At 41.7% G+C, this 16,912-nt stretch overlaps 1 protein-coding gene across 1 annotated transcript; it reads left to right on the top strand.

Annotated features, from left to right (window-relative positions):
• Positions 1–463: 463 nt before the first annotated feature.
• LOC119911975 (Fc receptor-like protein 5) lies at positions 464–16,600 on the top strand. The gene is made up of 5 exons (XM_038730947.1): positions 464–718; positions 2,242–2,245; positions 16,017–16,088; positions 16,167–16,394; positions 16,488–16,600. Exons 1-5 carry the CDS (start codon positions 464–466, stop codon positions 16,598–16,600), a joined length of 672 nt encoding a protein of 223 aa, XP_038586875.1.
• Positions 16,601–16,912: the final 312 nt, after the last annotated feature.

Genomic DNA, 16,912 nt, shown 5'->3' with positions numbered 1-16,912 from the left:
CCTGCTGCGTCGAAGGTTTCATGTCCTGACTGCTCTGTTTGGGGAAATTGAACTAAATCAAAATTGTATGTCTCCTTAATAAAATACAATTTTTTATTTCCAAAGCTAATATCAATGTGTGGCTGTTGTTCTGTTTTGTAGAAAGTCCAGATGTCTTGTTTCATGTAAAACTCAAACCAACCTGAGTGTGTTTTCTCTTTAGTTCTGACCTCACTGCTGAGCTGCACAACAAACCAAGGTGAGCAAACTTCTTCTGTCACTGCCAAAGCTGTCCAGACTGCAACACTGAGTGGCTAAGAGATAATGAATAAAAAAACTCATGTAGCCACACCTCAACCAACGTTATAAGTATGCAGAAAACATTTGGGAAAATCAAATCAGTGGGATTCGAATTTCTTCTCTGAAACTCAGCGACTGAAACTCAGAGATCAGTTCAGCAGTGAAGAAGTGAGAAAGTAGGAATATGAGGAATGTGGAGAAAATTCATGCAAATGTTCTCTCTAACCACATCTTTCTGTCTCTTCCTCCAGCCTCTCTGACTGTGAGTCCCAGCAGCTCTCAGCTGTTTAAAGGAGAGTCTGTCTCTCTGAGCTGTGAGGAGGACGACAGCTCTGCTGGATGGACGCTGAGGAGGAACACAACCAGAAGAACCAGGACTCAGTGTGACGACTGGGGAGGAGAACCAGCTGGTTCTTCCTGCAACATCAGCTACATCGCTGTCACTGGTAAGATCAGACTGTGGAGTTAGTGTTGATGAAGCTGTGTGTAAATGATGAAATGCTGTAGTTTGTCTCTGTGTTGAGGTGGACCAGTGATCCTGCAGAGTCCTGTCCTCCCTGTGATGGAGGGACATGATGTCACTCTGCACTGTAAAACAAAGACCCCTCCCTCCAACCTCCCAGCTGGTTTCTATAAAGATGGCTCCCTCATCAGGACTGAGCCTACAGGTCACATGACCATCCACCATGTTAACAAGTCTGATGAAGGCCTCTACAAGTGTAACATCAGCGGTCGTGGAGAGTCTCCATCCAGCTGGATCTCTGTCACAGGTGAGGAGGTTACCTTTGATTTCAGGACTTATTTCATCCATAGATTCATCTGATCAGGTGGATTCTCTCTACAGGTAAACCTACAACCTCAGCTCTGCCCACCCCGCCTCCTCCATCACCACCTGCCTCAGCCCCCTTCCAGCTTGTGTTTAGACTGATCTGCCACCTGGTGGTCTTCTGTCCGTACTGCATCTCCACTGTCCTCATGGTGTCTTTATATCGACACAGGGCCACAGGTAACACTGAATCATTCACTGATCTTACAATAAGTCAATTCATAAAATCAATCAATACATTTATCAGAGAATTTTATCCAAAGCAACTTACAATTACTACTGTATACATGTCAGATGTCGCGCACCTATGGAGCAACTAGGAGTTAAGTTCCATGCTCAGGGGCACATTGGTGGAATTGAACCCAGGTCTCTCACACCAAAGACATTTGTCTTATCCACTGCACCATCACCACCACAATCAATGACGTCAGTGATTGACAGTTAGATGAAGATAAATTAAGTAAATTTTCTTTCTAACCTGCTCTGAGTGCAGGACATGACCTGCCAGTCTCTATGGTGATGACCCCGTCTACCCAGGCTGAGGAGGGATTGGATGATGACTATGATGATGTCACCACAGAGCATCACTTCTGAGCTGATCCAGTGTGTTCAGTGTGTTCTGGTTCTTAATGAAGTTGAACAGATGGTGATTAGGGTAGTCACTGATGAACCACTCTCACCACATTTAAACAAATAATGATAATCTTTGGTTTGTGCTCGAGTCTGCAGAGTTTGAAATCTCACCACATTTCAACCCTCTTTTCTCAACACACTGTATCCTACAATTACTTTATTATGGTTAAACCAGGTTTGCTATGAGTATCATGCTTAAATGGGGTTAGGGATAGCCTAACTCATAACTAATTTCCCTCATGTTTATTAAAGCATTCATCTTTCCCAATGTATAAGACAACGCTAAAATACCATCTTAGTTGTCATAGCCCTACATTGAGAAAATGCTTACTATACTGCATAATAAAAAAACTGAACAAGACATATATCTCATTTGCAGAAACAAGAAGACAATAAAATCAGCTTTCAAATAAATGATAGCCTTTACAATGACATTTGTATAATTTCAGTACATTTAATATATCTTTGTGTCCACGTCCACAGTGTAAGTTAGTGGTTCAAAGGCATGTAGAACTTTCAAAAGTTCAATTTATGATGCTGATAACAATGTTTGTTCTAGCCTACTATGCAAATATGCATCAAGCTAGATTCCTGCCTTCAACCTGCTGATAGTAACTTAAACCAGGGGTCCTTAACTACTTTTGTTAAATAATGTTTTCATTCAGGCTTCATTAGCATACTAGTGTTTCTACTAGTGTCATACTAAATGTTTTTACTGCCTATATCACTCTGAAAAGCCAAGGAGCCTTTATAATTTCCACCTGTTGTCTATTCCATTTGCACAACAGCATGTGAAATTTATTGTCAATCAGTGTTGTTTCCTTAAGTGTTCAGTTAATAAGTTTGATTTCACAGGAGTGTGATTGACTTGGAGTTACATTGTGTTGTTTAAGTGTTCCCTTTATTTTTTTGAGCAGTGTATTATCAGACAATAATTGGTCTTTTTCCGCAATTATGTGAGCAGTCATAATCTGATTTTTTATTCCGATTTGTAAACCGAAAGTTATCCATGGAAACTTTTACTGAGATCCCAGACAGACTTGATGATGTCGAGATCAGGACTCTGTGGGGGCCACACCGTCACTTCCAAGACTCCTTGTTCGTCTTTCGCTGTATGTTAAAGGTCATTGTCATGCTGCAGAATAAATCAGGTGACTCCCTGATGGAACTGCATGATGAATAAGTATCTGCCTTCACTTGTCATCATTGAGGAGACCATTCATTTTGACCAAATCCACAACTCTGTTTGTAGAAATGCAGACCCAAACTAGCCTCCCGCAACACAAGGGAGGCCAAATTAGCCTCCCTTGTGTTGCTGCAACGTAGCAAACAGGGGCGTTTCACAGGGACGCTGAAGGGTGCCTTTAGTGTAAAATCCTTACGCTTTGTCACGCTGTCTGAAAGCGTTAGTTATGATGCATTCAGATGAGAATGTGTTGGTTTAGAGGAGCACTTTAATTTGTAAATCTTTACACTTGATTATGCAACAGAAATTATAAAAAGAATTAAAGAGATTTGATTTAGATTTTTCTTCTGTTCACTCAAATTCCTCCTATGTGTACATACACCTGGCCAATAAAAGTGACTGATGTGTTTTCATCCTAAATTTGAGTTGCAATAACTTCTACAAGCCACCAGATGTCACTGTGCTTTCTGTTTCCACAAAGCTTCAGGGGCACTTCCACACTCAGTCACCGCCTGCACTGCTTTAATATAAACTAGATACAGCACCGGGTGAGTTTGTAACACCGTTTAAGGTTGTATTTGGTTTGATGATGATTTGGTGATTTGGTTTGTGTGAAGACTACAACAGCACGTTGATGTGATCAACTCTACTGTAACTTATGAACCTGCTGAGCTTCTCCTCAAATTAACAACCGACCAAAATATCTACTGAGCAGCCTCCTCACCTGTGACAGAGATCCAGCTGGATGGAGACTCTCCATGACCGCTGATGTCACACTTGACTTGGAAACATGGTGGATGGACATGTGACCTGTAGGCTCTGTCCTGATGAGGGAGCCATCTTTATCATGCAGTATCACTCGTTTATCTGAACAAAAAGATTGGAGTTTACCTTCCATAAAATAAATAAGCATCTACAAATAAAAACAGAGGTTTGCTTGTTGCTCTGTCTCTCATTTAGCTTCGTCAGAACTTTAGGACGAGGACTGTGGTCTTTGTCCTTCATCTCTGACGCTGTAGTCGTATTATGAAGGGACCACTCAGCGTACATGTGGGGCGTGAGCTGATCCTTTAAAGACCTTTTCACAAAGCAAAGAGTAAAAGCTCTTTTACTTTTACTACTAGTTTTTACTGGTGAATTTAAAACCTCTTTATACAATCTTCCGGTTATTCACTACTTTTTAACGTTTCATTAAGTGTCACTTTGTTCCTGACATCCCTCACTTTCCTTAATAATGACTCATATTATAAAGCATTACTGTTCATTTTGTAAATATGAAGCACTGAACTGATCCTGCTGTGTCTGTCAGTCAGTTCATGAAAAAATAAATAATAATAATTATAATTATAAATAATAGGAATGACTAATAAATAAACGTTCAGATCGGGAACAGATCCACTCAGACTGGGTCTGGGGGTTGCAGGTGCGGGATGACCAGCGGATGATGCCCTGACGTTTTATTCAATTTTATTTTATTTTATTATTGTTATTTTTAATATAATTATTTTTTAATTTTGTTCTGCTGCATTTACTCTCTATAGTTCCCCACTCAGTTTCCCCCACACCACCTCCCTTTTCCTACCTCTTGAAGATACACACACACACACACACACACACAAATTGCTTAAGCAAATAACACCCAGCTTTGAGCAGCCCGGGTGAGACCATTCAGCTGACGTCCCTCCCAATTCAGCCAACTGTCCGCTGAGGTTGGCAGGACAACCTACAGTGGGAGGGGCGTCACAGTGTGCTTACTTTTTCTAATGTCTGTCGTGCAAATGTGTCTGTCTGAACAACAGTTGCCATGGACACAGGTGTGGTGTCCTGGCCTCTTTCTTCCAGCTGGGATTCCTTCTCAACAGCTCCGTCTCTAGCAGATCCAGTCCTCCTGTTTGTTTGTTCTTTTCCTGGGAAGCGGAGTATGGGCCTGCATTTTGCTGCCTTCCTGCTCTTCCTGTCTCACTTTCTGCACCAGAAAGTATCCAGAAACCGAACAGAGTCACAAACGGGGCAGTCACAGCCCTGCAGGTGAATATACAAATATCCAGGCTGGTGGCAGCAGCTGAAGGCTCAGCGACCTCTTGTCTTCTTCACTGTGTTTGGTGAAATCTGACCCAGCAGTTATTTGCAACCGTCGGTCAGTCTCTTTCATTTCATACAAACAATGAACATTTTGTAGCTGCAGTTGTGCAAAAATAAATACCTCCATGTGGAATTGGATTCCTCCAAATATTCAAAAGGTAGCAGTAATATAACACAAAGATGTTACAACATGTTTATTTCGGCTTTTCGCTGCAAACCACACAGGTGGATCCGGATCCAGATTATCTGTACAGCCCATTGTAGACCTGGCTTCTACCCTTTCCCAGTTTTAATTCTTGTGGATTATGTGCATGCTGCTGTATTGTATGTTTTATTGTCACATTCACCCAAAACGGTCTATTAATGTTAAAAGTGCAGCAGGATTTTGACATCGGTCAATATATTCTGTGTTTTAGCAAGTTTTTCATGTTCAAAACGATATAAAACTTCACATTTATAAGCACCTTTCAAATCACCCAAGGACACTTTACAGATGAGACAGTCAATAAATAATACAAGACAGCAGATGCTGATCCTGCGCTGTGTTTTATCCTGAACCCAGACTAAAGTCTTCCCACAGATTGGAGCTGACTGGTTAGAGTTTGGCAACAAATGTGAGATTAGAGATCGGTCTGTGTATTTTTTAGGTCTGGGGTAACAGTTGCAAAGAAAACTTCCACACACTGTTTAACTTGCAAAAAATATAAAATGTATTGACACAAAGTTTCGGTGCTAGACCTTTATCAGGCAAATGCTCTGGGTTAAAGCAGCCATTTTTAGGCTGGAGGGAACCGAGCCGGACAGAAGATACGCATTAATGATCATGTCAGCACGGAGCAGAGCACAGGCAGACTTGATTTAATCAGAGAAGTGGACTCAAGAAGGCACGTGGTAATACAAATACAAATTTGAAAGTAAAGTTTGTTTAATAGTTGATATTTGCTTTTACAGAGCAAGGTCACAAAGTGGTTTACAAGAGTAAAATAGTAGAAAGAATAATATCAAGTTGAGTGGACGTTTGATGTAGCTGCTGGTAGATACAGTTTGGTAGAGGAAACTGAACTGAATGATCCTTCATTCTTCTGAGTTTGGATCAGCGTGAACGTGCTGCCTTGTGACTCTCTGGACTGGCTGTGTTCAGTGATTAGAGGACAGGAGCAGCACCGATCAGTCCCCCAATCAGCAGCCAGTTTGCATCCTGACGACCAATCACTGATCCCCATTGTTTGTTTGGAGAACTCCTCCTTCATTGTTTTTTCTTCTCTGAACACAGTCACCAGAGTGAGACTGGATCCTCTCTTCATCATGTTTCTACAGCAGCCTTCATAAAAAGACTGGAAGTCACAGGCCGTATACATCAGGACATGTGACATACATGACGCTGATCTACGAACTCGCTCTCATCCCAGGGCGTCACATATGGACGCATAGTCAACTCCCTTTGGTGTCGCTTCTTAACAAGTTAGCAAGAATACAAATGCAACATCTGGTTAGACTCTGATCGCCGTGCCGTTCACACTACACAACTTGCCGTGGGAGTCTTGAAGTCGTTGTGGCGTTCACACTATGTGACTGATCGGTGACAGGGGGTCACACACTACACGAGCTGACAGCGACTCTGTCACCCGACGCTGGTCTCCAAACCACGTTTTGTCAAGAAAACATACTTGAAATGTGAAACGGGAAATTACACGAACCTGCACATCAAACAGTTGTTTGTTATTATAAAGACAAAGAATCTGGTTGAAACAATGGATCAGCACACGCAGGTAGCAGGGATTGTCTGAGCTACAGAGAGAGCTGAGTAGTTCACACATAACGACTGGTGACTGCCGATTGATCGCTAATTTACCTGTGATCACAGCCGGCAAGATCTCCGACCGGCATCGTGTAGTGTGAACTAGGCTTGAAGGGCTTCCCCGAGTGCATTAATCTGTGACATGAAAGGGAGCCATGTGTGTTAGTACCAGACGCTGAAGGACGTGACAAAGTGTAGCTGTTTGAAACTTTGGGACTGAGAACGGGCTGGATTTATTCACTAACTCTCATGTACTGTCTCTGGACCCTTCATTGCTCTGCAGATCACGAAGATATACAGTTTCAGGAGCAGGAGGCTGGTCTGAATTATTCTCTGCGTTTCCTCTACATTTCTCCTGACAAACATCTGTGTGACTAACAAAACAAAAAACAACAACACCAACAACACCAACAACAGCACCAACAACAGCACCAACACCAACACCAACACCAACACAAACAACAACATTAGTGTTTCCTCCCTCCTTGTGTCCTCCGTCACTGTTTCCTCTCTCCTTGTCTCCTCCCTCCTTGTCTCCTCCCTCCTTGTCTCCAGCTGTGTGACCTGCAGAGCAGAAACAGGTGTGAGGTATCAGCTGTCAGCAGGTGGACAGAATGTCAGACATTATCTACTGAACTTTGATCACATGACTCGTAGCAGCTGTTTCCTCTAAAGTCTCATCAGCAACATCTTTCTAAAACACAAACATCTGATCTGTGATGTTTCTCAGCTCAACTACCAGGAAGCAGCTTCACCTGAGAGACAAAGAGACACTCTGAGCTCTACACGCTCACCTGAGAGACAAAAACACACTCTGAGCTCTACACGCTGACCTGAGAGACAAAGAGACACTCTGAGTTCTACACGCTCACCTGAGAGACAAAGAGACACTCTGAGCTCTACACGCTCACCTGAGAGACAAAGAGACACTCTGAGCTCTACACACTCACCTGAGAGACAAAGAGACACTCTGAGTTCTACACGCTCACCTGAGAGACAAAGAGACACTCTGAGCTCTACACGCTGACCTGAGAGACAAAGAGACACTCTGAGTTCTACACGCTCACCTGAGAGACAAAGAGACACTCTGAGCTCTACACGCTCACCTGAGAGACAAAGAGACACTCTGAGCTCTACACGCTCACCTGAGAGACAAAGAGACACTCTGAGCTCTACACGCTCACCTGAGAGACAAAGAGACACTCTGAGCTCTACACACTCAACTGAGAGACAAAGACACACTCTGAGCTCTACACACTCACCTGAGAGACAAAGAGACACTCTGAGCTCTACACGCTGACCTGAGAGACAAAGAGACACTCTGAGCTCTACACACTCACCTGAGAGACAAAGAGACACTCTGAGCTCTACACGCTCACCTGAGAGACAAAGAGACACTCTGAGCTCTACACGCTCACCTGAGAGACAAAGAGACACTCTGAGCTCTACACGCTCACCTGAGAGACAAAGAGACACTCTGAGCTCTACACGCTCACCTGAGAGACAAAGAGACACTCTGAGCTCTACACGCTCACCTGAGAGACAAAGAGACACTCTGAGCTCTACACGCTCACCTGAGAGACAAAGAGACACTCTGAGCTCTACACGCTCACCTGAGAGACAAAGAGACACTCTGAGCTCTACACGCTCACCTGAGAGACAAAGAGACACTCTGAGCTCTACACGCTCACCTGAGAGACAAAGAGACACTCTGAGCTCTACACGCTCACCTGGCTCTGTCACTGTCAGCCTGATGGTGCTGCTGGGATCAGGTTTTTCTGTAATGTTCCCTCCAATCAGACACTCGTATGTTCCAGTGTCGTTGGTTTTGACGTTCTTCAGAACCACAGAAGCGTCTCCATCTTTCATCTCTGGATCTCTCAGCTCCACTTGACCACGATAAGATGGATGCTGGAAATTATTCATTAAGCGACCATCTCTGAGGAAGAAAACCAAAATTTCTGACTCCAGGTCTGTTCGGTTCCACATTGTCAACGACTTGGCAGCATCTCTGGGACCCCTACATTCAAGAGTGACATTTTTTCCAGCCTCCTTTTTTCTCTAAATCACAAAACATCCAGAGAAAAGAAGGAAGCTTTAATAAAATCACAGATTCAATCAAGTAAAGTCAATCAATTGATAAATTAAAGTGGTCATTAAATGTAAAAATCAAAGCAGAAATGTAACTTAACATAACAAAAGGATAAAATTCTACTTTTCAATTCATCACTTAAGCTCATTGGTCGTGCTTTTATTATTCAGTTCATCTGGAAAATGGAAAAACACAAATCAAGAGTTTTTTATATCAAAAAGGTAAAATGACAATGACAAGTACAGGATTTGTGTACTTCATCCTCCACTGCTTGTGTCTCAACATAATGCTGCAAACTACAGTAACATAATAATTAGCGCAGTTTGACAGTCTCAATAAAAAAATGAACATTATATTATTAAATTTAAAATTATGATAGTTTGTTGTTGGAAATCACCACATGTATTATTTGTGAGGGAATCCTTTCATGATGCGAAAAACATATTTATAACATATATTATTTGCTGGATCAAGTTATTAGAGAAAATTAGTTTTTTCTTATAAATATTTGTGCTTAGATGTCTTTTCTGGATGTGTTGGTTTTCAACTTTCAGAATGTTATGGTTATTTCACACAGAAACTCTACTACTTACTGTCATATGATTGCAAATGCAAATGTATTTCCTCATGCAACAAACTGAAAACCATTGTTGTTTGTATAAAGTTAGGCCTACTTAATTATCACATTATTATCTTTAATATCGTTTGTTTATTTTAATAATTGTTCCTTTTAAAATTCTACTGCTTGTCAAAAATCAAGGCATATGTTCAAGCAAGAGAGAGAAATCTCTCATCTCATGGAAACAGGTTTCTGCATCTACATATCAAAGTTTCCTCCTCACTAGAGGAAGAGCTGTCCAGGCAGAAGCGCTTCTTCCGGCTGCGCATACAGGTCCGTGTGCGGCGGGGGCGTCACTCACTGATCCTTCAGAAATGCTTGGGAAAACATTTCGTGTGTGGAAGCTACCGCGCTACTCGGTCAATAAAATAGCTTTAATTTGATTTGATTCAGAAAAGAGCGACGCCACCACCAAGCTACAGAGAAATGTAGTACTGAACACTGTCTGCAGGTGAAGCTGGGAGGGAAACTCCCATCAGCCTCAAACTCAAACGTATTTCTGAAACTATCTGAGGGAGATACGATGAGCAGGTAAAAGGACTTCAGTAACCTGCTTCATTATTTCTTTCTATCACAGTGACTCTCCTAGCAGTCGTTTAACCACTGGTGCTTTTTTACATGCATGACTTTCATCTCTTTCATCACTAATAAAGCAGCTGGTCTAAACAACATCACACACAAAGTATCAAAGACTTCTTTTCCAGATCAGACCCAAAGATTATTCACAGACTCACAACAGAAACGCTGCAGTTAATGTAAAGGTGACTATTGAAACAGACTAGAGTTTCAATAAAGGCTAAATATCAGACCAGAATAAACTGGCTCTGAAAACACACACTCACCTGTGGAGGGAGACACCACGGCTAATGAATGGACACAGACAACAAACACAAATATGAACGCAGCCATCTCAGGAAGGAGCAGGAGGCACCTACCTGACGGGTTTTAGGCTACTGTTCATGTCTGGCGCTGGGGCTGTAGCCTCACCTGTCTCACCGGCTCTGTCAAGCTATGATTGGTTCCACGTCATCGAAAATGCTTTTAAGCCAACAGTTGATATTTTACAAAGTATAATTTATGAATACGTGCTGCATGAGTTTTAATGTAAACTTCAACCTAAAAAATTAAAAACACATCTTTGAGGACAAAGTTTTCCAAACTAAATTAAACTACACACCAACTCACAGCAGTGTGTCCCTTTATCAGAGGTGGGGAGTTGTGATGGCTCAGTGTCTCTGCCAGCTGCTGAGCTGCTCTTTGCTGACATCTAGTGTTTTACAATGAGAACTGTGAGTCCTGTCTCACAGAGAGCCATTCGTGCAATTAACATAATCTTCATGTTCATAAAGGAAGTCATCTAATTGAAATTAATGCCTGGTTTCAGATCTTAACTGACTTTATAATGTCTGGGGTATCACACGATTTTAGTTTTTAATATTTTAATCTTAAGAACGCACACACCAGAGGATTGAGTGGAGAGGCAGGACCACACACTAAAAGATCTCAGAGCGGCGGTTTGGGAAACTGTAGATCCCACAGAAGCGTTTGCAAAGAAAAGTTGTTGTTTTTTTAAAGGGACAATAAAACAGTGGATGAACCGACACACTCATGGCTGAGAAGAGGGAATGAGCGTGGTTTCTACGTCTTAGCATGAGCAAATACACATTGGTGTAATGAAGAATTCTGCATGCTTGCCGAGAACTGCATGCACCTCCAAGTAGGCTAGTGCTTTAAATTATATTAATTATGCTTTTAAGCCATATTAAACAATATGTTTTTCTTTGTGGGGTTCATCAGTGGTGATAAATGGTTTGAAGTAATATATTTTTTATGAACGATTAGAGTCGTCGATATTTTATTACACTTAGTAGACGTTGCAGTCCTTGAGATTCAGCAAAAATATACGGTGATAACTGCATTTGATCAATGCGCACAGCAAAGTGTCTTTAAAGGACCTTAGGAGGTGGATACATTATTCCGCAGAACAGACGCTGTTAGCTACCTGTCAAGATGGGCATCCATCTCTTTTGTCAGCATAAATGAGCGTCAACTTCCACGAGGCACATGCATTGGATGTTGCAGGTTTCTAAACAGAGACCGTTAGATTAGCCTACTTCTGTAAACCCCTCACACCACAGGATCAAACCTCCCCTTTTTCATCCTGGGGTAGTCTACATTTGTCACTAAACAGTTTACTTATATAATATGCAAAGTACTGTTCATTTATAAACTCATGGAAGTTAAAGGTTCAGTGTGCAAGTTTTTGTGACATCTAGTGTTGAGGGTTGCAAATTGCAATCAGCGGTGCATTCAGGTGCTCCTCGGATGGCCCCTGTTCCCGAGTCGGGAAGTTGTCCTTCTGACTGCAAACTAACCATTATAATCACCTTACAAATTACATGCTTGAAAATAATGTACATGCAATATGTGATTTTGTATGAATCAAAGTCCTGTTTACTTCTTTATGTCCCATTTACACTTTATTTCTGTTTTTGCCATAAAGATTAGAGGAAAAAAGATGATGATTATATTCCCGACACCACATGAATGCACCATAAATCACTGCTCCCTTTCCAAGAGAGGCTACAGTGGCCGACACGCTCTGTAGGCTCTTGTGCAAAATAATACTTCTTCTCTTCTTACTTCTAATGAACCAGATGACTATTACTAATAATGTTACATGTTCTTCTTCTTTGTACATATTCAACTTTGTGACACCGTCTGTAGCACCGTTTGTCCATTCGGGCTGCTGTAGAAACACGGTAGAGCAACATGGCGAGGTCCATGTAAGAGGACCCGCGGTGTGTGTAGATAGAAATGTCTCATTATAAGGTAATAAAAACATAACGGTTCATCATAAGGTCTTTATACACCACTGAAAACATAGTTATGGATGTTTTATTGCATTTCTGTTTAAGGATACAACAGCCAAAGCAAAAATACCCACAATAACAACTCACATTAATTGAAAACATTGTTTTGGGGGTAAAAATGTTGATGATTTGGTGGTTTAGTATATTTATATATAATTTACAGTGAAGAACAATTTACAGTAAGTTGCTGTTAAATACAAATGTGGTTATTGCACACACTGCTCCAGTACTAATCAAATTATTCAAAGAAGTGCATGAGCATGTGCCTTCTATATTTAGGTCAAACCTTCTTGAAGTGTCTACAGTGGACATTTATATAATAACAGTGTGTGAAATGACAATGTGACAGTGTGCAGGTGTCTCTGGTAGTGAATTATCACGTGAATCTGCAGCTCTCCTTGGCTTCATGGAGCTTCATAGTGAGTTTTAGCTGATCGTTTATCTGTCCACCCACAACTTTACCTCTCTCAGATTTGTTTTCATCGAACAAGCCCTCATAAACCTGCAGTTCGCAACCTGTTCAGCAGCAAACAGCAGACAGACAACTGGAACATAAAGCAGTCGTGTCTGGTGGAATCCAGCCATAATGCTAGTTCTAAGCTGCTCAGATCATATAAACAAATATACATGTTTTTGTTGGATTGAACAGGTTCTCCACCAAAGTACAATTCAGTCAGATTTACCGGCATGGTAAACAAGAGAGATGAAACTCGTTGACCTTTGAAGCGGTCGATTCTTTAATTATTTAAGGGTCTTTTAAGGGTTTTTCATCAAGTTGAATCCAAGTTAAAATAACTACCCTCTCTTTCTTTCTCTCTCTCTCTCTCTCGCTCTCTTTCTGCATGAGGTTATTCTGCATATTTCTCCTGTTTTAGCTTCTCTGCATTGGCTTCCAGTAAAATCCAGAATAGAATTTAAAATCATTCTTCTTACCTACAAAGCTCTTAATGGTCAGGCACCATCTTATCTTAAAGAGCTCATAGTACCTTACTACCCCACCAGAGCACTGCGCTCCCAGAATGCAGGGTTACTTGTGGTTCCTAGAGTCTCCAAAAGTAGACTAGGAGCCAGAGCGTTCAGCTATCAAGCTCCTCTCCTGTGGAACCAGGTTCCAGTTTGGGTTCAGGAGGCAGACACCATCTCCACATTTAAGAGTAGGCTTAAGACTTTCCTCTTTGATAAAGCTTATAGTTAGGGCTGGCTCAGGTAGTCCTGAACCATCCCTTAGTTATGCAGCTATAGGCTTATACTGCCGGGGGATTTCCCATGATGCACTGAGCTGCTCTCTCCTCTACTTTCTCTCCCTCTGTATGCAACCTTATCCCATTATTGCATGTTACTAACTCAACTTCTCCCCTTTCTGGTAGTCTTGTGCTTTCTCGTCTCTCTCCTCTCTCCTCCTATCACTTCCTGCAGGTTTTCTGGCTCTGGAGCTGTGGAGTCTGGATCTGTGGTTGCGGGTCACCTGCTGCCCCCGTGTTCCTGCTTGACACCCTCTGCTGCAACGACTATTGTTACTAGTCCTATTGCTATTATTGTTATTTTTTTATTATGCCATTTTTCATTTAGTCTATAGCAACATCACCTTTACTGTCTGTACCTCTGTGTGTATATTGTGTAGGCTGCCTCCCTCCCCTCTCTCTCTCTTGATTATTATTATTATCTGATATGACATCCTAATTATTGCATGAATGATATTTATCCTGGTTAAAATAAACAATTTGATAGCCTGTTTCCCCTCTCTGCTGAGCAAGACATTTGTGCAAAATGATTAAAGGCCCAACCATAAGCAGGGGAGTTCAGTGATTGAAGCAAATAAGTGAAGATTTACAGTATACATGAATTAAACTTTATGTACAAACTTCACTTGCTTTGTGACTTTATTGTTTTTCCTCTGGGTCCCATCACCCGGAAGACCTCATGTTTGAAAATGAAACAAATCTGTTGGTGTGTTAGCTGCTGCTCATCTGCTCCAGGCTCTATTAGGCACTGAGAGAATAACAGACACACAACAACCACAAGGTCGAGTTGCAGTGTGGGTCATGAAGGTGTCGGGTTTGGACAATTATGAAGAATGTGTGGAATAAAAAAGGAAATATCTGCAGCTTCTGCTGCATTGATTCTGATCCTTTATTTTATTCTGTCGATAAACCCACTGATGGTTATTCTCTGAGTCTAATAAACTAAACTTGTCACGCCTTTCCTGCCAACTGTTGGACAGAAAACCACACAGCTCTGACCTACAAAGAGGAAGTGGGCAGGTTTAAGTGTAGAGACCGACGGCTTGGTGGCGATGTGTTGATCTTATATCAGTTAGAGGCACAATGGGACAAACATGCACACAGTGGCTGCTCTGTAAGTACAATATCTCTATATCGGCTGTCTTGAGGGTGTCAGGATGAACTTATATTTTATTCGTCAGCATGAAGTAAACATTCAAAACAAAGAACATTTTTTTTATAAAACCGAAACAAGAAGAGAAACGTAGTTTAACAGTTTAATATGTTTAGATGCAATATTCTTTCACTGCAGTGCAGCCTTTTAGAGCAGGAAGAAACGTAATCATAACTGGGTGACGTGATATACTGAAAACAAAATCCTTGATGACGTCTGATCCCAGATTACTGTACAAGTGTAAAATGAAGTGATAATTAATTAACGTAATAATTTATGTTGATGTAGAGTTTTTAATCACTGTGCTCACTCACCTCACCAAACTGATTATAAGTTACATTTTAATCACACAGTTACATAATAGTCTTTCTTCATAACAGTGACTGGGAGCTGCTCCCGATGTTCTTCTGATCTCTGCACTCACACTAATATGAAAATGGCAGCTCATCCTGAGTAATATGAAGACGTCAAACTAAAACTCCTTCTTCTCAATCATGTGTGTGTTGTGGGCTTGATGATGCTTAACTTAAACAACGAGCTGGATGGAGATGGATATTTCATTCGATCCCCTGTGTGTGTAATCTTAGCTAAATGTGCAACCTTAAATTAATATTTGCTGCATGAAGCACTACAGAAATATGTGTGTTTGACATGATACAGGTGAGATGTTCAGTAACCAGAAAAACAGAATTTGTTTGATTTATTATCGTGTTAAACATAAAACCTTAAACCAATCTGAGACTCACTTCCCTTCAGGGCCGACCGCCATGCTGTGCTGCACAGCCACACAAGGTTGGTAAAGCTCTCCTCTCACAATACAAAACCCTTAAGTGAAAACTTTCTACAAACCACTGGGCGAAATGTTAGTTAGTTTCAGAGCTGTATTCAGCTGCAACAAACGACAGATCATAAAACACTATGAATCAGCTCTGTATTGAGCTCCTTGAAGCTATTTATGTGGAATCAAGTTCAGAAGTTAATTTTATGTTTGTTAAACTTCAAGCTGTCTTTTAATTTTGTTTAAAATACAATTAATTCCCATCAGCCTCTCTGACTGTGAGTCCCAGCAGCTCTCAGTTTTTCAGCTGGAAGTCTGTCTCTCTGAGCTGTGAGGAGGACGACAGCTCTGCTGGATGGACGCTGAGGAGGAACACAACCAGAGAAACCAGGACTCAGTGTGATGACTGGGGAAGATCAGCTGGTTCATCATGTGACATTAGCTACATTTTCCCAGGGGACAGTGGAGTTTACTGGTGTGAGTCCAGAGAGGGAGCAACCAGTAACACCATCAACATCACTGTCACTGGTAAGATCAGACTGTGGAGTTAGTGTTGATGAAGCTGTGTGTAAATGATGAAATGCTGTAGTTTGTCTCTGTGTTGAGGTGGACCAGTGATCCTGCAGAGTCCTGTCCTCCCTGTGATGGAGGGACATGATGTCACTCTGCACTGTAAAACAAAGACCCCTCCCTCCAACCTCCCAGCTGGTTTCTATAAAGATGGCTCCCTCATCAGGACTGAGCCTACAGGTCACATGACCATCCACCATGTTAACAAGACTGATGAAGGCCTCTACAAGTGTGACATCATCGGTCGTGGAGAGTCTCCATCCAGCTGGATCTCTGTCACAGGTGAGGAGGTTACCTTTGATTTCAGTACTTATTTCATCCAGAGATTCATCTGACCAGGTGGGATTCTCTCTACAGGTAAACCTACAACCTCACCCCCGCCCACATCCGCAGCTCTGCCCACCCCGACAACCCCGCCTCCTCCAACACACCCCCTGCCTCAGCCCCCTTCCAGCTTGTGTTTAGACTGATCTACCACCTGGTGGTCTTCTGTCCGTACTGCATCTCCACTGTCCTCATGGTGTCTTTATTTCGCCGTAGGGCCACAAGTAATACTGAATCATTCACCGGTCTTACAAATAATCTGTCAATTAATAAATCAATCATTACATTTATTCATTTAGCTGACGCTTTTATCCAAAGCGACTTACTTTACTACTCATTATATATATGTCAGATGTCACACGCCTCTGGAGCAACTAGGAGTTAAGTTCTATGCTCAGGGACACATTGGTGGATGTGTCACAGAATCTCACAGTAAATTTGTCTTATCCACTGCACCA

The sequence above is a fragment of the Micropterus salmoides genome, unplaced genomic scaffold (assembly GCF_014851395.1).
Source record: "Micropterus salmoides isolate LMB-PRFRI ecotype aquatic unplaced genomic scaffold, ASM1485139v1 Ms_hic_scaffold_2, whole genome shotgun sequence".
NCBI lineage: Eukaryota > Metazoa > Chordata > Actinopteri > Centrarchiformes > Centrarchidae > Micropterus > Micropterus salmoides.
Note: the sequence above shows the minus strand (reverse complement) of the source record. Positions and strands in the feature narration are given on the sequence as shown.